The sequence below is a fragment of the Macaca fascicularis genome, chromosome 5, assembly GCF_037993035.2.
Source record: "Macaca fascicularis isolate 582-1 chromosome 5, T2T-MFA8v1.1".
NCBI lineage: Eukaryota > Metazoa > Chordata > Mammalia > Primates > Cercopithecidae > Macaca > Macaca fascicularis.
In genome coordinates, this window is record NC_088379.1 from 151,679,594 (window position 1) to 151,704,005 (window position 24,412).

At 37.9% G+C, this 24,412-nt stretch overlaps 1 protein-coding gene across 2 annotated transcripts in view; it reads right to left on the reverse strand.

The window, feature by feature from the left end:
- TTC29 (tetratricopeptide repeat domain 29) overlaps positions 1-24,412 on the reverse strand; it is a 279,537-nt gene that overhangs the window by 139,347 nt on the left and 115,778 nt on the right. The window contains exons 9-10 of one of the 2 annotated variants that reach the window (XR_012435150.1): positions 3,915-4,006; positions 1,707-1,860 (exon numbers count right to left, since the gene is read on the reverse strand). Coding sequence is in view for 1 of the 2 variants with exons in the window: in XM_045392931.2 (XP_045248866.1) it covers positions 3,915-4,006 (92 nt within the window). In the remaining variant the exon portion in view is untranslated. The remainder of the gene's footprint in view (positions 1-1,706; positions 1,861-3,914; positions 4,007-24,412) is intronic. The other variant, XM_045392931.2, reaches the window with a different exon arrangement.

A 24,412-nucleotide genomic window follows, 5' to 3' on the forward strand; every position in this document is an offset into this window, starting at 1 on the left:
TACTTCAGTAAATGAGGCAAAAAAAGAAATGCCATGAGGAAAATATAGGGATTTTCCCTCTCTGTATTTACTCAAACTGTCTGTCTGTATAATAATAATATTTACTTGTAATTTCTCAACTCATTTTCTCTTTGTTTTATGGACCATAATTCTAGCTTTTATTGTAGTTTCACAAGGCAATTTTTAGTATTTTAGAACATCAACTCTTTTCTTCACTATTATTCCAAGCGGGGGAAGAACAGTATTACAAATGCTTATTTTCTGCTATGTTGCTTAAAGTCTTATGCAATTAATATTATTCAGATCATTGGCAAAAATAACAAAACTTGTTCACTTAACACCTTCCCCAATAACTCTAACACCAAGTCTGTATCTATTAATAATATCACTAGACAGGCAACTCTGTATTACCAAATCCTCAGTCTTGAGGGATTGTGGTGTGTTTTTCAATTGAGGGCTTAGTATAAATTCTTATAACCATTTTAGAAGCTTCCAGCCTTAGATCTTATTCACCGTTCATGCACGCTCAGTTGATGGCCTTAGACACACACTTATCCTAGACATGGCTATCCTCTTCCATTTCCTTTAAAGATATAAAATATGTTTATAGAGATAGGGCTACCATTAGTGAAACTTGTGCAATTGCATAGGTTAGGAAAAAGAGATTTAGAGGTGATGCTAAGCTTCATATGCAATTTGATTTATTTCTCAGCTGCCACCACCATAATTTCCTCTATTTGGGCTGTAGTCTGTTTCTTGCATGTTGCTACTAACCTGAGAAGGACAATTTAGGGCTATGAAAGGGCTGGTACATGTGTGTGTTTGTGTTTATGTGTGTGGGTATGTGCATGTGTGTTTGTGTGCACATGCATGTTTACTGAAGGATATCAAGTCTTTCAAGCAAAATGTTCTAAAAATGATCACAGAATTTACATCAAAGCATTTATTCAATGAGTGGACTTGATTTAATAATGCTTTACGCTATTCAGGATGCTGTTGTCTATCTTATAGAATTTTAGGTTTGGAAACATCTGCCTGTTAGTAGATCACCCTTTTGAATTATTTTGCACAGATGTTGAAATAATATGTGGAGGCTTGCACTCCCTGAGTGCTCCTCTGTAACCAACAACGATGCTGCAAAATCAGATTTGGATTGGAAAGCTGGTTGTGGCCTTGGGATACTTTTTCACTATGACCTCAGAATATGCATCCTCTGCACTGTCTTGTGCATTGTATAACATTATAAAATTAAGAATCCATGTCTACCATGAAATCACTGGTGGCTTTATTGTACTTTAGTAGATGGGAATTCTTTTTTTAATTAATTTTTTTTTTTTTTTTTAAATAGAGATAGGTTCTCACTATGTGGCCCAGGCTGGTCTCGAACTTCTGCACTTAAGTGATCCTCACACTTTGGCCTCCCAAAGTGCTGGGATTACAAGTGTGAGCCATTGTGCCTGGCCAGGAATTCTTACAAAAAGAATTAGTTTACTTGGCATAAAAGTAAAATGGGGGACAAATCTTCTTGCTCCTTTAAATGTTTGCCCTCAGGCACATTGGCAGGCTGCTGAGAGTGTTGGAACAGAATGGTCCCCAGTCCTACCCAAAACACATTCAGCTTCATGATACATCAAATATAGCTCTGTCCCGTCCCACTCCCAAGCTCCAAATAATACTTAAATAGGCAAATTAAAACATCAGATTGCCTGTTAGTGCCAAAATTCACCAGATAATTGTTCAGCTCTTCACTTAGCTTTGACTGTATCGACCAGGAATTCAAATCCTGGGATGGAGGCTAAAATATTCCAGATAAGAAACAAAGCTAAGAGGTGAGAATTATTTGAAGACAGGCTTATGTCTCTGGAAGTTTCAAAAATAATTATAAAGACCATCAGTAACCAAAGGGACATTTCAATATTTGTCCTGTGACATAGTAAGTGCTTAGTAGATGTTTATAAATAAATTTTTCCCTTGAAGTTTTATCTCTTTATTAATTAATTAATTTATTTTTGAGATGAGGTCTTGCTATGTTGCCCAGGTTGGACTCAAACTCCTGGGCTCCATAGATCTTCCCGTCTCAGCCTCCCAAATAATTGGGATTACAGGACCCCACCACCACACTCAGCTTATCTCTCTAGTTATGCTGGAACACAATGGAAATGTCATTTTGTAAAAATTATTTTATAAACATGTTAGGGGATACATTTATATGCTCCTACAAAGCAAAGCAAAGAATGCAGTCCTTTTCTGCTGATTTTTGGGCAGTGATAACAGCAGAGTCAAGTAAGTTCATAATCAAATGTACAATCAGCAGAGCTGGTTTGTTCCAAATAGACATAAATTGAATTCTTATCAGTCTCTTCTTTGTATTCAACCATCTGCATCTTCTGGGTTGTTGTTTGGAAGTAAAAGTTTTAAAAAATAGCTGAGTTGGTCTTCCATGGACTAGTTACCAATCTTTATTTAGAAGGATCACAACATTCACAGGCTGCTTGCCTTACCCATGACTGGCTCTGTCTTTCTTGGGTAAACACCCATACTCTCCTTTTCCTTTTTTTTTTCTTTCTTTCTTTTTTTCTTTTTCTTTTCTTTTCTTTTTTTTTTTTTTTGAGACAGAGTTTCACTCTTGATGCCCTGGCTGGAGTGCAATCTCGGCTCACTGCAACCGCCACCTCCCAGGTTCAAGTGATTCTCCTGCCTCAGCCTCCCAAGTAGCTGGGATTACAGGAGCCCACCTCCATGGTCAACTAATCTTTTTTTTTTTTTTCTTTGGTATTTTTAGTAGAGGGGGGGTTTCACCGTGTTGGCCAGGCTGATCTCAAACTCCTTACCTCAGGTGATCTGCTCACCTCGGCCTCCCAAAGTGCTGGGATTACAAGCATGAGCCAACGTGCCTGGCCTCTCCTTCTAAATATGTCTGCATTCCTAAACCATTTATCCAGTGATTACTGCATTTTACTTATTTTGTAGGATATCTTTAATTTCATTGGTACTGATATTTTAAACTATGATTATTATATTAGTAATGGTACTTATATAATGATTCCAATTTTACTTCACTAGGTACTTTTTAATGTTTCAAATGTCTTTCAAATAACAGTTTTACTTTTAAAACACCTCCCTGTATGTGTTTACAACTGATATAAATGGAAAGAAATTAGAACTTAACACAATCTATATCTGTTACGATAGTTACTGCTACCAACATTACTATTATTAAAAAGCTGTATCTTGGATATAAGATAACATAGTAAAAACCAAGGCCTTAACCGATAACTTCTCTTATTGTTATTATTTCTTAAGTCATAATGCTACTCTATAACAATCAAATGGAGTAAACAATGATTGCAAGACAATGACTGAAGGATGAATGATATGCCTTCCATGGAAAAATAGGTATCAGAAGTTGTTCAGGTATCTAACATTTTCTGTTTTAAATGAAATATTGGAAATATTGGTTTTAACTCCAGTTGTTTATCCAGATGTGCTCAACGGAGAAATGTCTTAACGGAAAAGCGTGACTGAAGCATAAATGGAAACTCCTCAAAGAAGAGATCTGGAAAGGTTACGGTGAGCCACAGCCACTGAAGCGAACTACATATTTCTGTGCTCTCTGCTTTCTTAACTTGTGAGATGTGACCTGATTTTTTTCTCTTTTATTCAAGGTCATCACTAAACTTACAGAAAACCAAAAAGAAAATACAACGAAGGAGGCACAGACAAAGAAGAGTTTAGATGCGTATTCTAAAATACCAAAATGGTTTAAAGTAACTTACGATGAAAGGGTCACTTAAGAAGGGCACTGCTTAAAATTTAAGCAGGCGGTAATGGAAAGCGACAGACCTCAAACAATTTAAGCCTTTCACAGTTGAGTGAATTCACAGTGACAGCAAGACGAGGATGTGCTAACTTACCTCTGCAGGACCTTGGCTATGGCTTCATAGGCTCTCCCCAGGCTGAGATCATCATCCAGTTCTGTGGAGATTTTACAGTAAGTGTCAAGGACCTATCAGGAAGAGAAATACATATTGAACATATAGCACAGCCAGATACACTGATGTTTCATTTCATAAGAGAAAAACTTAAAATTAATACTTGTTTTTAATGTCTATAAAAAATTTTATTGATTAAAAATTCATGTTGGTTTGGTTTATTTTTTATCTGTAGTATAACTTGTTTTGTGGCAATCTCTTTAAGCCATGACAGTGAGGCCTTACTTTTGGATAAAATAATTCTTTTCTTGCACAATTCCCCAAATCTTCCAATTTATATAACTTAGGCATGAATAAATAATTGAATGGTTTTTACATTATTTTAAAATATGGGACTATTATCTAAGGTAATATAAGGCAGATTATAATATTCTACTATGATAGCTTAAATATCACTTTTCTTTCTATAAATAGCTATTTGAAAAACATGAATTTAGGTACCAGGCAATTTCTAAATCTATCATTTTATTAGATGCATAGCTCACAGTTTGTGCATGTATACAGTTTACACTAAAAATATTTCTTACAAATGTATTTCATTACCAACAATCTCTTCAATAATCAAAAGATTACAGCTGCCACAGCCAAACATGTGATCTCAATTTAATTTAACACTGACATCATCTGTATGGTATAATTTTCCCTTTTCCTTTTTTCCCTCTTTCAATGGCCGGAAGGAGAAAAATACGTAAAATAGAATCCCCGTTCTTCCTTTTTCCTTCATTATTACATGACCCAACCTATTACACACATGAGGACACAGGAAATCTCCAAAGACCTCTATGGAAATCCTTTTTGCACATTTTCTAAGAAAGAATTAGCAAAAGTCATATGACGGCATTTGGAAGACAGAGTCAGTGTGAGGGACGACATAAAAACACCTTGTCTGTTACTGCCTGAATCAGGCAGCCTAGAAGGTTTAAGTCTGAGTGGCAGGGTTGATATTTTGTTTGCTTTCTCAGTGTCAATATTTGGGAAATAATTTCAATGAGGCTATTGTGACACTTCATAAAATTTGAGTTTCATGTGGTTTGCAAGTGACTGCTTGACATAATGCTGTTGTTAAAACTTATGGCTATATATTGACCCAGGGTTTTAATTCCTGCTAAAACCACAAAGTTCAAAATTTGGGGATTTTTTTTGTACTTTAAAAATGTATCTATTTTTAATAAATAATAACATATCTATCACCTCACCAAATTACCATTTCTTAATGTGGTAAGAATGTTAACAATGTATTCTTTTAGCAATTTTGAAATATACATTATTATGACCTTTGATTTTCATTTTCAAGTCTCCTAATAACCCTGTGTAAACCTGAGAATATTCTTTTCACCCTGTCTTACACAACAAGTAGCACTTAGATCTAATCTGATATGAATTGACGTAGACCTTTCTGAGTTAAAGGGCAGTGCCTCTGAATTTTGTGAATTTATAAGAGATCTTTTGGAATCCAAATATCAAAATATTTAGGAAGAGACTTTCTGGTGTCTTTTTAAGGTACATATAATTTATATGACATTCTAGAAGTTTAAAGTAAAGATCGAATATAATTATATTTTCTGCCAAAATAGTTCATTTGTTTTTTTCAGCAAATACCATTATTGTGTCTCAGGCACCATGTTAGACCACAGGATCTTAAGTAGATGAGAATATGCCTGTAACCCTCAAGGCATTTACAGTTCAGTGCTCCAGACTTTGGACTGATACAACTATGTGAATTAACAATGACTGAAGACAGGTTTTTCCAGGGCTAAAGTTGTGCTTATACTGCACCACTCTCTCATGGCCCTGATCTCCATGGGCTCTGAAGCACGTGGCAACAATCAGAGGTGCCCAATTTTATCTGTGAGGTGTGACTCTTCAACCCATGGATAGAAGGGTAGGTTCCCAGGAAAATACAGGTAGATACTTCAGTGTTGATGGCTCCTATCCCACACCACTGTGCAATAATTCCTGGGAGCAGAGGGGCAAAAAACAGCTTTGGCCTTGTACTTGATTCCATAGTAGCTTCCCCATGGAGACAGATGTGGCCTGCTGAAATGAAAACTAACCTTAGAATAAGAATACTTGGATTCATGTGCTAGCCTTCCATACCCAACACATTTGGGCCAGGAAATCTCTTTAAGTTTAATTTCCTCATAGTAAAAAAGAAAGTCTACCTCTGAGAATGGTTGTGGCACTGTGAGATAATATAAAGTGCTATGTAGATATTAGGACAAGAATTCTTTGGGAACCTGTTAATTAGCCACCAGTGAACAGCTCCGGGTAGGAGTGTCCCTCCTCAAAGTAAAGACAACTGATCTTTTTTGTGGGTTGAGAGAGTGGAGAGAGTGTGGGTATTTCCTTAAACAATTTACAGAAAAACAGGAAACATATGGGCAGTAGGACAAGTATAGTTCATTATTGACCAAGTAGGGAAAATGTCAATCACATGAAATTCACATGAGGGTCTTGCAAAGGAACTGCTCTAAATCAAAGACACACCCTCTGCTCCTCAGGAACATGAGCTGCAGTGGGAGAGAGGAGTGCATACAGGTGGAGTCATAAAAAGATTACTAGACAAAACACAGTGGATTGGCAAATTGTGTAGTTCAAACTAAAAAGCAATAAAATGAGTGGAAAAATAATATGATACTACAAATTCTGTAGAAGATACAGATGTTTTAATTTACAAGAAAAATTCAACCCTATTAAAAAGTGGGCAAAGAAGGTGAACAGACACTTGAAAAGATGACATGCATGTGGCCAAAAAGCATACAGATAAAAGGTCAGCATCAGTGATATTTAGAGAAATGCAAATCAGAACCACAATGAGATACCATCTATCATCAGTCAGGATAGCTATTATCAAAGTCAAAAACAACATATGCTGGTGAAGGTTGTGGAGAAAAGAGAATGCTTATACACTGTTGGTGGGAATGTAAATTAGTTCAACCATAGTGGAAAACAGTGTGGCCATTCCTCAAAGGGCTAAAAACAGAACTACCATTCAACCCAGCAATCCCATTACTGGGTATATACCCAGAGGAATATAAATCATTCTACCATAAAGACACATGCGTGCAAATGTTCATTGCAGCACCATTCACAATAGCCAAGACATGGAATCAACCTAAATGCACATCAATGCACACTGGATAAAGAAAATGTGGTACATATGCACCATAGAATACTATGCAGCCATAAGAAAGAATGAGATAATGTCCCTTGCAGCAACATGGATGCAGCTTGAGGCCATTATCCTTAGTAAACTAACACAGAAACAGGAAACCAAATACTGCATGTTCTCACTTATAAGTGGGAGCTAAATGATGAGAACTCATGGACACAAAGAGGGGAACAACAGACACTGGGGACCTGCTTGAGAATGGATGGTGGGAGGAGGAGGAAGACCAGAAAAGATAACTGTTGGGTACTAGGCTTAGTACCTGGGTGATGAAATAATCTGTACAATAAACCCCTGTGACACAAGTCTACCTATATAACAATCCTGCACAGGTACCGCTGAACTTAAAATAAAAGTTTTTTTAAAAAGATACAGATGTTTTATACGGCTTTATAGCAGGCAACTTTATCTGCTTAAAGCAGGTAAGGTATAATCTACAAATTAATAAATACTGATCAACTTGAATCACTAGACAAAGAGTGGAACGATTTTTACAAAGAATACTTCAAGTATTATAAGAAAATACAGTGTGGCAATCTGAGGGGTGCACTGCACTTGATTGACTATCCCTGTGGCAGACAGTATGTTGGAAACAGAGCCAGGATCGGGATGGTTAAAATCTAGCATTGCAAATCAGAGATAGGTAAAAATAAAGGATCCCCAGGTACAAATATTTTGATGAATTGAAAATATATACAATATAAAAATATAAATGAATTTATCTATCTTTAAAGTTCAAGGGAACTAACTTAACCTTTGTCAAAAGACAGAGGAGAACATTAATTTAGCGTGCTACTGTGTAAGTTTCAATGGACACCAAATGACATGATACCAAAGTTACCAAAGTTGGCAAAGCCAGTTTATACACCTCATAAGAATTGAGTGCTACATGGCCACTCTATCCAATTGCTCCAATAATTTCAGTGAGTAATGAAAATGAAGCTTTGAAAACAATTTCTATGACTTCAAAGAAAACAGACTATCTTCTTACCAAAATGAAATAGATGTACTTGGTAAAAACATTTTCAAATAAAATTCAAAGTTCTTAAAATAAAATAATTGCTATTGGTCACCTAAAAACAAAACTAGTAGAATACTCACCAGGAAAAAATGAGAGTGTACAAAAGAACAATGCTGGGGATATGCTACAGATTCTTTGAAGAAGTGTTGTTGTAAAATGAAATTTAAGGATTATTAATTTATTTTTACTGCAATAGTCTAAGGGAATATCGAATTTAAGTCAAACATTGTCAACTGTCAAAAAAAAGTAGAATATCTATCTGTCTTAGAGAAAGTAGAAAAATATCCTTGCCCTCTCAGAAGATAGGAATTTAAAATTTATAAGAATAAATTTTGTGCCTGAGCTTTGCACCTTTATGGAGACACATAGAAGACATTATTACGTCTAATAATTTCGAGCACCCAGTTGTCTTTTTTCCTTTCTATGCTTAGGACTACCAGTTAGGAGAGTACCTTGGACAGACAAAAATGAACTACAGCTGATTCTTGAACGACACAGGTTTGAACTGCATGAGTCTATGTAATGTGAATTTTTTTCAAGCAAATGTAGATTAAAAAATACAGGATTTGAAGGATTGGGAACCTGCCTGTGGGAACAACTGTATTTGGTATTCATCCTCCTTTCTGACTTCCTCTGTTTTCCTATTTCTCTCCCCACTGCAATTCCTCTCTTATATAGCTTTATTTTAGAAACCATTAAAACATAAAATTCCACCAATCTTGGCCCATATGTTTGCTTTAACCACTGAAACTTTAAACAACTATGAGAACTATCACTTCAGGCCTACTTTTTCCAAATTAGATGAAACTGTCTCCCACCCCTCTGCCCAGCCAGCCTTTATAGAAAAACACTGTTCCAGTTAATTTGTTTTTAAAAAGTTTAAAGACCTAGGGCGCACCCAAGATGGCCGAATAGGAACAGCTCCAGCCTCCAGCTCTCAGTGTGAGCGACATAGAATACCAGTGATTTCTGCATTTTCAACTGAGGTACCGAGTTCATCTCACTGGGTCGTGTGGTGTCGGACAGCTGATGCTGGTCTGCAGATGCAGCCCGACAAGCGAGAGCTGAAGCAGGGTGAGGCATCGCCTCACCTGGGAAGCGCAAGGGGGAAGGGAATTCCTTTTCCTAGCCAAAGGAAATTGAGACACACAACACATGGAAAATTGGGTAACTCCCACCGTAATACTGCACTTTACCAAGGGTCTTAGCAAACGGCACATCAGGAGATTATAGCCCACACCTGGCCCAGAGGGTCCCATGCCCATGGAGCTTCCCTCATTGCTAACACAGTAGTCTGAGATCTAACTGCAAGGCAGGCGGCAGCGAGGTTGCCCGCCATTGCTGAGGCTTAAGTAGGTAAACAAAGCCGCCTGGAAGCTTGAATTGGGTGGAGCCGACCACAGCTCAAGGAGGCCGGCCTGCCTCTGTAGACTCCTCCTCTGCGGACAGGGCATAGCTAAACAGAAAGCAGCAGAAACCTCAGCAAAGGTAAATGCCCCTGACTGACAGCTTTGAAGAGAGCAGTGAGTCTCCCAGCACGGAGGTTGAGATCTGAGAAGGAACAGACTGCCTGCTCAAGTGGGTCCCTGACCCCTGAGTAGCCTAACTGGGAGAAATCCCCCACTAGGTGCAGATCAACACCTCACACCTCACATGGTGGGGTATACCCCTGAGAGGAAGCTTCCAGAGCGAGAATCAGACAGCAACACTCACTGTTCAGCAATATTCTATCTTCTGCAGCCTCCGCTGCTGATACCCAGGCAAACAGGGTCTGGAGTGGACCTCAAGCAAACTCCAACAGACCTACAGCTGAGGGTCCTGATTGTTAGAAAGAAAACTAACAAACAGAAAGGACACCCACACCAAAACCCCATAAGTACGTCACCATCATCAAAGACCAAAGGCAGATAAAACCACAAAGATGGGGAAAAAGCAGTGCAGAAAAACTGGAAATTCAAAAAATCAGAGGGCACCTCCCCCTCCAAAGGAACACAGCTCATTGCCAGCAATGGAACAAAGCTGGACGGAGAATGACTTTGACAAGTCGAGAAAAGGTTTCAGTCAATTGAACTTCTCAGAGCTAAAGGAAGAACTACGTAACCAGTGCAAAGAAACTAAAAACCTTGAAAAAAGATTTGATGAATGGCTAACTAGAATAACCAATGTAGAGAAGTCCTTAAAAGAACTGATAGAGATGAAAACCATAACACGAGAACTACGTGACAATCGCACAAGCTTCAGTAACTGACTCGATCAACTGGAAGAGAGTATAAGTGATTGAAGATCAAATGAATGAAATGAAGCGAGAAGAGAAGTGTAGAGAAAAAAGAGTAAATAGAAATGAACAAAGCCTCCAAGAAATATGGGATTATGTGAAAAGACCAAATCTACGTCTGACTGGAGTGCCTGAAAGTGACAGGGAAAATGGAACCAAGCTGGAAAACACTCTGCAGGATATCATCCAGGTGAACTTCCCAACCTAGTAGGGCAGGCCAACATTCAAATTCAGGAAATACAGAGAATGCCACAAAGATACTCCTCAAGAAGAACAACTCCAAGACACATAATTGTCAGATTTGCCAAAGTTGAAATGAAGGAAAAAATGTTAAGGGCAGCCAGAGAGAAAGGTCGGGTTACCCACAAAGGGAAGCCCATCAGACTAACAGCAGATCTCTCGGCAGAAACTCTACAAGCCAGAAGAGAGTGGGGGCCAATATTCAACATTCTTACAGAAAAGAATTTTCAACCCAGAATTTTATATCCAGCCAAACTAAGTTTCATAAGTGAAGGAGAAATAAAAGCCTTTACAGACAAGCAAATGCTGAGAGATTTTGTCACCACCAGGCCTGCCCTACAAGAGGTCATGAAGGAACCACTAAACATGGAAAGGAACAACTGGTACCAGCCATTGCAAAAACATGTCAAAATGTAAAGTCCATTGATGCTAGGAAGAAACTGCATCAACCAATGAGCAAAATAACCAGCTAATATCATAATGACAGGATCAAGTTCACACATAACAATATTAACCTTAAATGTAAATGAACTAAATGGTCCAATTAAAAGACACAGAATGGCAAATTGGATAAAGAGTCAAGATCCATCAGTGTGCTGTATTCAGGAGACCCATCTCACATGCAGACACACACATAGGCTCAAAATAAAGGGATGGAGGAACATCTACCAAGCAAATGGAGAACAAAAAAAAGCAGGGGTTGCAATACTAGTCTCTGATAAAACAGACTTTAAACCATCAAAGATCAAAAGAGACAAAGAAGGCCATTACATAATGGTAAAGGGATCAATTCAACAGGAAGAGCTAACTATCCTAAATATATATGCACCCAATACAGGAGCACCCAGATTCATAAAGCAAGTCCTTAGAGACTTACAAAGAGACTTAGACTCCCATACAATAATAATGGGAGACTTTAAAACCCCACTGTCAACATTAGACAGATCAACGAGACACAAAATTAACAAGGATATCCAGGAATTAAACTCAGCTCTGCACCAAGTGAACCTAATAGACATCTACAGAACTCCCCACCCCAAATCAACAGAATATACATTCTTCTCAGCACCACATTGCACTTATTCCAAAATTGACCACATAGTTGGAAGTAAAGCACTCCTCAGCAAATGTACAAGAACAGAAATTATAACAAACTGTCTCTCAGACCACAGTGCAATCAAACTAGAACTCAGGACTAAGAAACTCAATCGAAACTGCTCAACTACATGGAAACTGAACAACCTGCTCCTGAAGCTACTGGGTAAATAACGAAATGAAGGCAGAAAAAAAGATGTTCTTTGAAACCAGTGAGAACAAAGATATAACATACGGGAATCTCTGGGACACATTTAAAGCAGTGTGTAGAGGGAAATATATAGCACTAAATGCCCACAAGAGAAAGCAGGAAAGATCTAAAATTGACACCCTAACATCACAATTAAAAGAACTAGAGAAGCAAGAGCAAATTCAAAAGCTAGCAGAAGGCAAGAAATAAGTAAGTTCAGAGCAGAACTGAAGGAGATAGGGACACAAAACTCCCTCCAAAACATCAATGAATCCAGGAGCTGGTTTTTTGAAAAGATCAGCAAAATTGATAGACTGCTAGCAAGACTAATAAAGAAGAAAAGAGAGAAGAATCAAACAGACACAATAAAAAATGATAATGGGGATATCACCACCGACCCCACAGAAATACAAACTACCATCAGAAAATACTATAAACACTTCTATGCAAAGAAACTAGAAAACCTAGAAGAAATGGATAATTTCCTGGACACTTACACTCTTCCAAGACTAAACCAGGAAGAAGTTGAATCCCTGAATAGACCAATAGCAGGCTCTGAAATTGAGGCAATAATTAATAGCCTACCAATAAAAAAAAGTCCAGGAGCAGATGGATTCACAGCCAAATTCTACCAGAGCTACAAGCAGAAGTTGGTACCATTCCTTCTGAAATTATTCCAATCAATAGAAAAAGAGGGAATCCTCCCTAACTCATTTTATGAGGTCAACATCATCTTGATACCAAGCCTGGCAGAGATACAACAAAAAAAGAGAATTTTAGACCAATATCCCTGATGAACATCGATGCAAAAATCCTCAATAAAATACTGGCAAACTGAATCCAGCAGCACATCAAAAAGCTTATCCACCATGATCAAGTGGGCTTCATCCCTGGGATGCAAGGCTGGTTCAACATATGCAAATCAATAAACGTAATCCAGCATATAAACAGAACCAAAGACAAAAACCACATGATTATCTCAATAGATGCAGAAAAGGCCTTTGACAAAATTCAACAGACTTTCATGCTAAAAACTCTCAATAAATTCGGTATTGATGGAATGTATCTCAAAATAATAAGAGCTATTTATGACAAACCCACAGCCAACATCATACTGAATAGAAAAAAAACTGGAAGCATTCCCTTTGAAAACTGGCACAAGACAGGGATGCCCTCTCTCACCACTCCTATTCAACGTAGTGTTGGAAGTTCTGGCTAGGGCAATCAGGCAAGAGAAAGAAATCAAGGGTATTCAGTTAGGAAAAGAGGAAGTCAAATTGTCCCTCTTTGCAGATGACATGATTGTATATTTAGAAAAAACCATTGTCTCAGCCCAAAATCTCCTTAAGCTGAGAAGCAACTTCAACAACGTCTCAGGATACAAAATCAATGTGCAAAAATCACAAGCATTCTTATACACCAGTAACTGACAAACAGAGAGCCAAACCATGAATGAATTCCCATTCACAATAGCTTCAAAGAGAATAAAATACCTAGGAATCCAACTTACAAGGGATGTAAAGGACCTCTTCAAGGAGAACTACAAACCACTGCTCAGTGAAATCAAAGAGGACACAAACAAATGGAAAAACATACCATGCTCATGGATAGGAAGAATCAATATTGTGAAAATGGCCATACTGCCCAAGTGCCATCCCAAGGCAATTTATAGCTAATAATAAATTGATCCAAGGCAATTTATAGCTTCCATGTCATTCCCATTAAGCTACCAATGATCTTCTTCACAGAATTTGTGAAAACTACTTTCAAGTTCATGTGGAACCAAAAAAGAGTCTGCATTGCCAAGACAATCCTAAGCCAAAAGAACAAAGCTGGAGGCATCATGCTACCTGACTTCAAACTATACTACAAGGCTACAGTAACCAAAACAGCATGGTACTGGTACCAAAACAGAGATATAGACCAATGGAACAGAACAGAGCCCTCAGAAATAATACCACACATCTACAACCATCTGATCTTGGACAAACCTGAGAAAAACAAGAAATGGGGAAAGGATTCGCTATTCAATAAATGGTGCTGGGAAAACTGGCTAGCCATAAGTAGAAAGCTGAAACTGGATCCTTCCTTACACCTTATACAAAAATTAATTCAAGATGGATTAGAGACTTAAATGTTAGACCTAAAACCATAAAAACCTTAGAAGAAAACCTAGGCAATACCATTCAGGACATAGGCATGGGCAAGGACTTCATGTCTAAAACACCAAAAGCAATGGCAACAAAAGCCAAAATTGACAAATGGGATCTAATTAAACTAAAGAGCTTCTGCACAGCAAAATAAATGACCATCAGAGTGAACAGGCAACCTACAGAATGGGAGAAAATTTTTGCAATCTACTCATCTGATAAAGGGCTAACCAGAACATACAAAGAACTCAAACAAATTTACAAGAAAAAAACAAACAACCCCATCAAAGGATATGAACAGACATGTACAGATGTGAACAGATATGAACAGATATGAACAAAGGGCAAAGGATATGAACAGACACTTCTCAAAAGAAGACATTTATGCAGCCAACAGACACACGAAAAAATGCTCATCATCACTGGCCATCAGAGAAATGCAAATCAAAACCACAATGAGATACCATCTCACACCAGTTACAATGGCAATCATTAAAAAGTCAGGAAACAACAGGTGTTGGAGAGGATGTGGAGAAATAGGAGCATTTTTACACTGTTGGTGGGACTGTAAACTAGTTAAACCATTGTGGAAGACAGTGTGGTGATTCCTCAAGGATCTAGAACTAGAAATACCATTTGACCCAGCTATCCCATTACTGGGTGTATACCCAAAGGATTATAAATCATGCTGCTATAAAGACACATGCACACGTATGTTTATTGCAGCACTATACACAATAGCAAAGACTTGGAATCAACCCAAATGTCCATCAGTGACAGACTGGATTAAGAAAATGTGGCACATATACATCATGTAATACTAGGCAGCCATAAAAAAGGATGAGTTTGTGTCCTTTGTAGGGACATGGATGCAACTGGAAACCATCATTCTCAGCAAACTATCACAAGAACAGAAAACCAAATACTGCATGTTCTCACTCATAGGTGGGAATTGAACAATGAGATCACTTGGACACACGAAGGGGAACATCACACACTGGGTCCTATTGTGGGGAGCGGGGAGGAGTAGCATTAGGAGATACACCTAATGTAAATGAGGAGTTAATGGGTGCTGCACACCAACATGGTACATGTATACATATGTAACAAACCTGCACGTTTACACATGTACCCTAGAACTTAAAATATAAAAAAATATAAAGTTTAAAGACCATGGTAGAGTCACATAGAGTTGTAGGAAATAATACAGAGTGATCCACATACCCTTCGCTCCGTTTTTCCCAGTGATGACTTTTTTCACAATTATAATACAATATCACAATCAGGGAATTGACACTGATATGTACCCACTGACCTTATAAGTACTGTGTGCTAACCAAATAAGTGCTAGTGTTTGACAGTGCAGTAGAGAAATTATAGATAATAATGATATATTTCAAAATAGCTAGGAAATTGTAGTTAATAATCATTTATTATATACTTAAAAATAGCTAATAAATTTGTAATGTTCCCAACAGAAAGAAAGGATAAAGGTTTGAGGTGATCTATATCTCAATTACCTTGATTTGAGCATTATACATTTTATACAGGTATCAAAATATCACAGGTAACCCCCAAATATGTATAGCTATTATATATCAATAAAAAAATTTAAATTTCACCGGCCTTATTCAGATTTCACTAGTTTCACATGAACTCATGTGTGTGTGTGTATAAGTTTTATGCTATTTTGTCACATGAATATATTCATGTAGCCACCACTGCAATCAAGATACAGAAAAATTCCATCGTACAATGATGCCTCATGATATGCTTTCCTAGAAATTCATTTTTGTGCTCCTTAAAGAAGAAAAAAGAAAATGATGAAGGAAAATCTCTCTTTTTTTTTTCTCTTTTCCTTGGGTAAAAGTTCTTCCTTGGGAAAAATTCTGCAATAATTTGGCATCTCTTCTGTACCCCTTTGGTCATCTCCTTTAACTTGAGCACTTGTATGTCCCTGGCAATTTCCTCAGCTAAGTGAGAGAAAAAAAGGAGTTGACTAAATTTATTCATACTTATACTTAGGTGTGAATGACTCAAACATCATTAATTCTAGCAGAGGAAGTTGCAGGTTTAAAAAGAAAATGTTTGTTAGCCCCACCTCGTTTCTTCTAAACTACATTTTATGCAGTTTAATAAAGTGCAGTAAGATAATTCAGACAGTGTGTGGCAGGAAAATTTGGGGGCAAAGGTTATAAAATAAAAAGCCAGCTGCCTTGGCTTGAAATCTAACCTTGGATATGATCTCTTAATCTTTTAAGTGGGTACTGGTTTTTAACGTTTTTTTTTTTTTTTTCTTTGTCTGCCGTACCTTTGTGTTGTCTAGAAGCTCCACAGCTTTTTCTCAATGTCCCTTATCATAGAAGTGTGGAAGAGATGAAAAAAGGAAGAGGGAAATGCGCAGAAGCAGATATGATCCCTGTAAAGGGAACTGCAGCTATTTCCATTCCACCCTCTTATCACTTTCTTCATAATGCCCAACCTTCAGAACCAATGTATTATGCAAAGAACTCTTCCAGTACATTCCACTAGATGTGGCTGCTAGATTTAAAATTATATTTCTGCTCTTAAAGACCTTACTATGTAAGGAAATAAGACTTACAGACATTGAAATTATATAGTGCTGTAAGTCTGTATAAAGGGCTGAAAATTTAGTCTAAAAACATTAATCCATTACACAAATACTGAGTGTCTTTTATGGGCAAAGCCTTGTTCTAGGTGCTATGGATACAGCAGCCAATAATACAAAATCCCTGGCCCATTGCAGCCTACATTGTATTTGGGCAATGGGAAAACTACTTGTAATGAAATAAATAAATAAATAAATAAATAAATAAATAAATAAATAAATTTCAGATAGTTGTAAGAACTATGAAGGAATACAACCAGGAGAAGCTTCATATGAGAACTCTATAATAACTCTATCTTCATATAAGAACCCTATCTGCATTTTAAAGGAATAACAGAATTGGGGACGCTGGAGCAAAAGTCTGGAAATGAGAATAAATGGTACAATGAGAAAGAAGAGAAAGCTTTGCTAGGATACATAGCTGCAGCAATGTCCAATAGAAAGTGTGTTTTAAAATGCATTCACAGAATGTTTGTCTAGTAATGTGGACTAAGTTATTGAAGTTTCAACTGATATATTAAGGTACAAATTTTCAAATGGCAATTTATCTTTTTTATTTCAAAGAAAGAATTTGTTGTAGAGAAGGTAAGGCAGGTCATTCACTTTCATTCCTTTATTCTACATACACATAACAATAGTCTTCTGCAGGACTTTAAAAACAGTCATAGTTTTTGTCTTTCTACTTTCTGAGCACTTCAACATGTTTGGTTAAATTTGCCGCATTCAAGATGGTGCAAGTGGCTGCCTTGTTTTCCGTTATTCCAAATTTTCAAGATTTTATTCAGCATTGTTCCTGTGCCTAGGGAAAGGAGAGGAAGTAGTTTTCTTTCTCCCTCTGGCACAGCACTATGCATGTACAGCTCAAACTGCTATGACCAGATCACACAGGTCAGTGACATGAAATTTAAATGGGCCTCTGCTCTCTGGCTGGTGACCTTAACTATCACTGTTTCTGTGTGAAAGAAACAAGCAAAAAAACACCATAGAAGCCATCATATGAAACAAGTTCTAAAATGTAGCCTATTTGAGATGGGAGCTTTGCAATTTTGCAAAAATTTCAATGAACACAAATCTTTTTATTTTACTTCTTAATTTTTTTCCTCTGTACCTATTCCTTTCTCTGCTTGCCACCCTTCCCATTGTTCTTTCTTCCTGAGTTAACTCAATGTTTGAAGCAGTAAGGATTCCTACTCTGAAGACATAGACCAGGTCTTGGAGGAGCCTTGTGAGGCAATGAAATCTTCCTCTGGGTGTTCAAATTTTCTCCAAACATCATAGGTTTTTGAGTCTGGCAGGTGTTCTACTGAGCTGACTGACAGGTGCCAGGTGACTTAATCCCTCTGGGCCTGTTTCCTCAGGTGCAAAATGGAAATGAATAAAGTCTATCTTGAAGGAGTGTTACAAGGTTTCAATAAGATGAACTATGTAAAAGTACTGCCTAAGGATTTGAACAAAACAATTGCTTAATTTGCCTTAGTGCTTATCTACCCTAGTTGTTCTCAAATGGGGGTTATTTTGCCCTTGCCAGATGGCATTCGGCAATGTCTGCAGATGTTTTAGGTTGCTATAATTATTGGGGGGTAGGGGTGCTACTAGCATCTAATGAGTCAAGGCCAAGGATGCTGCTAAACATCCTACAATGCACACCATAGCCTTCCCCATAACAAATAATTATGCAGCTCAGAATGTGAATAGTGTCACCGTTGAGAAACCCTCAGCTGGCCTTCGCTTGAACAATTTTCATGATAGGAAATTATTTCCTAGTGAAGCTAGCCATTCAATCACTGGAGAGTTACCTGAGAAAAACATTGGTTCAGCTCAGGCAAAATCTGTAACTGTCACCTGCTGGCCAAGGTTGTGCTTTGTGAGACAGTAAAATAAGCCCATTCTTCTTGTGACAGTCCTCCCAGTACTGAAAGGTGGCTGTTTTCCCTCCCCAAACCCCACAGACTTATAGAAAGTCATGCAGGACACTCTGAAATAAATGAGAATGAAACCCCTACAGGTTAGCCATATTTCGACATTTTGTTTCCAGTTTTGTCTACAAGTCCAAGAGAACTAGAAGAGTTTAAATAAACCTAACTAGATCAAAAATTGTCTACAAAACCATAAAGAACATCAGACAGATTTCTCTGTTAACAAGAAGTTATGAGTCCTTTGCCCAGGGTACATTTTTTACCCGTTTCTTCCTTCCCCACCATAAAAAGTCAGCATAGCTAATATTGTGTCATACATCCCCTACCCAAAATCCAAACTGTGTCATTTTCTAACAAAAGTTTAGCACTGTTCTCCATACAATGCATTCCTTTGAGGAAAAAAGGCAAAGATACAGATTTATACTTATGTAATGAGAAATACAGAAATAAAAAATCAAGTTTGCCATCTTGAGCTTGAAATCATTGTCAAATCTTATTGGAAATACATTTATTCTGATTTCTGGCAATCTAACCCCCTTTAGCCATTTCACAGTTGGTGAGCAGAGAGGATGTTTCTGCCTCATTTACAGTGTCTGAACATGATTCAGACAATCAACTACAACATTAGTCAAAGGAATCAGTGGCTAATGATTTCTGACAAGCACTGCAGTAACAGGCTGAGGACCAGACTGGGCAGCCACAGCATTCAGGGCTGTTTTAGAGGAGCCAGCAAATAGGCACTGGTGGAAGATAATACACATGAAGGCAAACAACAGTGGCCCCACATCACTTAAAGGCTCTTACATACTTTATGAAAAGACATAGTATCTGACATGCAATAAAAACACCAATTTTTTTCTACAAATATGTTATCTTGAATGGACACTGAGGACAATCAGGGATGTAGCTTTGTAAACCATAACACACAAAAGTGGTTACATCTTTTGCATTCTGCTGAAATTACACTCTTAAATCGGGAATAGTCTGGCCTTATAATTATTAATATTGATCATTTGAGTATGTACTCTTTCTCCCTGAAATCCATTATTCATCATTCAGAGTATCTCCCATACACTGACGGCTTACATTGCCCAGCACCTGAAGTGGAGGCTGTATGGTCAAGGGCAGGAAAGGCTGAGTATTGCAAGACATGAGTACTAATTTATCTTCTGCCATGAGCTCATTGTGTGACTATGGGCAAGTCACTTAGTTACCTCATGCTCCAGTTTACAAGTCTACTAGATGATGGAGATGAATCAGATGGTCTCAAATTCTCCCTTCCAAAAGTATGATTTGGATTTTGGAACTCTACATTGATATATTTAATAGTCAAACATATGTCCTAATTGTTTTCACTAATTTATCTTTGGCTTCACAATTCCTGATCAATTTGCTTTGTCTCTTTAAACTTTCTTTTTAAGAAGCAAAGGGATGAATCATTGCATTTGATTGAAATTTTATTTTCATACTCTCTCCTCATTTGATAAGTCCTGCAGAGTTTCAGGGAACTGCTTTTTTAAAATGTCCCTACATTGGAATAAATGACAGAAAGGAAAGCTCAATTAACAATACTGTTTGGTTAGTGTTAAACAGCAATTAAATGTAATGATCAGTGCTGTACAAAAATAGCAAATTTTTGTTTTACAGTCAGAAGTTTTTAAGAATTTGATGAAAATCAAGATTAGCCTTAAATGTAATAGCCTGATTAAGAATACCCAATTATCTTTCACATGCTGAGTTTACATTGCATTTTCAAAAGCTGTAAAACATAAATACATCAGAAAATTTCCAAGAATCTTTTTTCACCTAAAACTCTCTCTTTAAACATCCAACATCCAGATGACTCTGAAACCTCAAAATAATGAGACAAAATTTCATATGCAGTTAGAAATAAAAGTTTTCCTCAACAGTAAATTGGAACATATGGCTCAAAACTGCCATTTCCTAAATTGGTCATTATAGTTTTGTATTACCTTAACAAGATACATATTGATGAATAATTTTTATTCTAACTCTTAATTGTTACTGTACTATAAATCAAAAAGTATAGAATATTTATCCTGTACAGCCCAATCACAGTGTGAGTTATATTTACAGTTTCTTGAAAGAAAATTTCCCAGCCCTTAACCTTCTTTTTTTGTTTGTTTGTTTATTTTTATTTTTTTATTTTTTTATTTTAGTTTTGCCATGTTGCCTAGGCTGGTCTTGAACTCCTGGGCTCTTGCAATCCACCTGCCTTGGCCTCTCAAAGTGCTGGGATTACAGGCATGAGCTACTGTGCCCAGCCCCCAGCCCTTAACCTTTTGCTAAGGAAATCCATTGGAGATCTCGGGTTACATTTTGCTAGGAAGCCTTGAACAAGGAGTAGCCAATTCATTGGCAGTCTGGCAATCTCTGAGGCAGCCTGATACAAAAATTCTGTGCAATGTAAGATTAAAGCGATTAGTTTAGTGTCATCAAGTCCTCTTAGGGAGTTCAGAGCAGCTGAGTTGTTAGTAATGGCAGAGGTGGGAGGGCGCTCAGACATAATGGAACAGCAAGAGACCAACTGACTCATGTCAGCAGAGTGAATCGATGGACTGCTGCTGCTCTGGAGGGGGAAATAAGAAAACTCAGCCCCTTGTCTTCCAGGGGTCTTCCAGTTCCCAAAAATCTTTTGGTCTGTGTGCTTCTCCTGGGAATTCGTAGGATTAGGATTTCTCTCCTTGCCACAGCAATCTTCACAATCAACTCTCATACTTGAGGTAATCTGAATGAATCTCTTTCTTGAACCTCAAGAATAAAACAGAGAAGCACTGAAAGATAAAACAGCTGCCTTAGAGCTAAGGCTGTAAATAGATAAAGACCTTTTCCTTCCATGTGTATCAGTGAGACACAATACAGGTTGATTCTTTCAGCCTGTGTCTACTGGCAAGAGAAATAGGCCAGTAGACACAGGTTACACACAATGATTAGTGACATCCTTGTCAGAAAAGATATGAGAGAAAGTAAGTTGCTTGTGTGTTTTTTTTACTAATAAATTCTCACACTTCACTTGGTTATGTTTCTAAGAGGATTCAAAGTGAGTGGGACAAATAATTTCATTATACCTATGATAACATTACCAATAATATCAGTTCTCAGTTATTTATGGAAACTAAAGATGGTGGTGGCAAACTGAATCAAATAAAGTGCCAGTCAAATCTAATTTGACCAAACAGGTGTTGTCACTTGCTTTGCCAAAGCAGAAATGTCAATATTTACAACTAGACTTACAATGTGCAGGACTCTAGGAATCTCATCCGAGCAGTATAGACCTTTCGCTAAGGAATGGGCCCAGCTCTGTCTCCCTCCAGGCCCTTGTTAATTGCAGGCCCCACTGCCTGCATTGTTCTTTCTCATTTTACTCCTACTCTTCCAGTACTTGTACACACACTCTCTCTCTCTCTCTCTCTCTCTCTCTCTCTGTCTCTCTCTCTCTCTCATACCACTTCTTTGTGCTATTCCAGCACTTACCACATTGTGAAACGTATCTACTTATTATCTGTCTCCCTCTAGTTAGACTGTAAGCACCCCGAGGACAGGATCCATATCTGTTTTGCTCTCCATTGTGCCCCTAGCTCCTAGTCTTATGTTAACATCGAATATTGTTGAATGACTATTGTAGAGCCCTTGGGAGGTACTAGTAGTACCTGTAGAAACATTAACATGGCTATAACAAACGTATGTATTGACTTTTGCATTCTACTTCATTCAATAAAAGGGAAAAAAACATGACACTTTATACCTATGGTAAATGAAAAGTGTATGAAAAATTTCAGTTAACAGTCAGTCCTGGAGAGATAAAGTATCAGCAAACAATCTTCATAGAAGAAGACTTAAATGAAATTTCAGGCTGACACAAGAACCCCCTATCTAAAGGTGTGTTTGGTTTGTTTGATCATATTCTCAAACAAATAAAAGTTTCCCCCATTACGAGTCCAAGGAGTCATTATGCTAAATGTGGACAGATGGATCCTAGTATTTGGAATGATTCTTCTTATCTGTGGAGGAAATATAAAACATTTTTTCTTCCATTTACTCTAGAATAATAAGAGACAAATACAGTTTCTATCCAAAGATAAGTACCAAAATGAGGCAGACAGGTAAGCTGTGAAAAGTCACTAGCATGGTGACAAGTCTCTCAACTTCTCCCCACTGGCCACTTAACCTTCTTCCTCTTGGCCACCTTGAACAAAATGGTTTCTGGCTCTGCCGAAAAGGATCAGGGAGTGTTTCACATTGGTGGGTGACTATCTAGAAGTTTTTAATGAACACTAATCCTACGAAAATTTCTATATTTCCACATGAACTGATTACCATGAGGAAATCTCTCTCCCCGCTGGCAGCAAAGCCATCATCTATTCATCATACCTCTTGCTGGATTTCTTTCTCATTTAAGGCAGGATTCAATAAAATTTCATTGTAGTTTCCCTTTCTCAGAAATCCACGAAAGCCTTGAAAAACATGTTGAGCATATTCTGTCTGTTCAATTTGATATCCTTTCCACCTCAGGCCATTATTCTGGTAAACTCGGTAAACCCTAATTTAGATCCACGATGTAATGCTTCCATATCAGGCTGTGTGAACACATTCCTTTAAAATAAAACATGGTAGAAAAGTCTTCCACTGAATGCTTTCACACAGAAGAAGCTTCGTCTATTACCCTTTCACAGTGATAGAAGAGACAAGAAAACAATTTATGAGTCATTTCCATTCTGACAGAAGCGACAATGACTGGAAATGCGATGCCTGCCAAGAGCTTTTATCAAGTAGATTATAACAACTAGTAATAAGTGTAAATAATAAATGTCTGGGATCTTAGGGGAAGCAGTGGCAATAGGAAATGATTTTTGGTACTTCTGATGGGGTTCTGCTACTCTTGGAATTCCCTGGCTTCCCAGTAGAGTTTTGGCCTGACAATAAACAACAGTTTAGTACTTTATCTAATCCCAGCCAGGAGGTGAGTTCAACAGCAAGCTTTTGCAGATGTTCACATTCAATAATCTATCCATAATTGATGAAACAGGGAGGTCAGATGTAATGGCTGCTACTATTCCAGCAACAAATAAATGGTTATTGACAAAACAAGCCAGTGTGGCGCAGAGTGCTGAGCAGTGACAGGTAGGAGCCGGCACTGAGGCAGAGGCACGGAGGACTGTGCGGCTCTTCATCTTGAGAATTCCTCAGTGAGCCATGTGCGGAAGGGCCACACTGACACAGAAGCAGATGGAGGTGACTTGTCAGGGAGAAGGGAGGCTGCTGAAGTACAAAAAAAGATAAAGACATGCCGAGGTGGAGAAAATGCTGAGTGAGCCACGGACAAGGCTGGGGACCAGGGTAAGTACAAATGCATCAGAAGTTCAGAAGTGCCTTTGAATGTTCGCACTGTGATCCAGATGTCTAAGTTGCATTTATCACGCAGCGTGTCTTCACTCACAGATCTGCTGTCAAACTGTGTAGCCTGGACAACTCCAACACCAAAGTGGATGCATGGGATGCATTGGTGCCCAAATCCTCCCACTGAGGGACTTTCACAGGTATTGCACTTAACAGCGTGGACTGTGAATACCTTTTCCTCCCCCTATGCATTTTTTAAAAAGTCCATGAAAATCACTTGTACAACTTTAACAATATTTTCAGATAACCGAAACATACAAAATTGTAAAGCTACAAAGTTTCTCAACACTGGAACTAACCTGAAATAGATGTTGCTT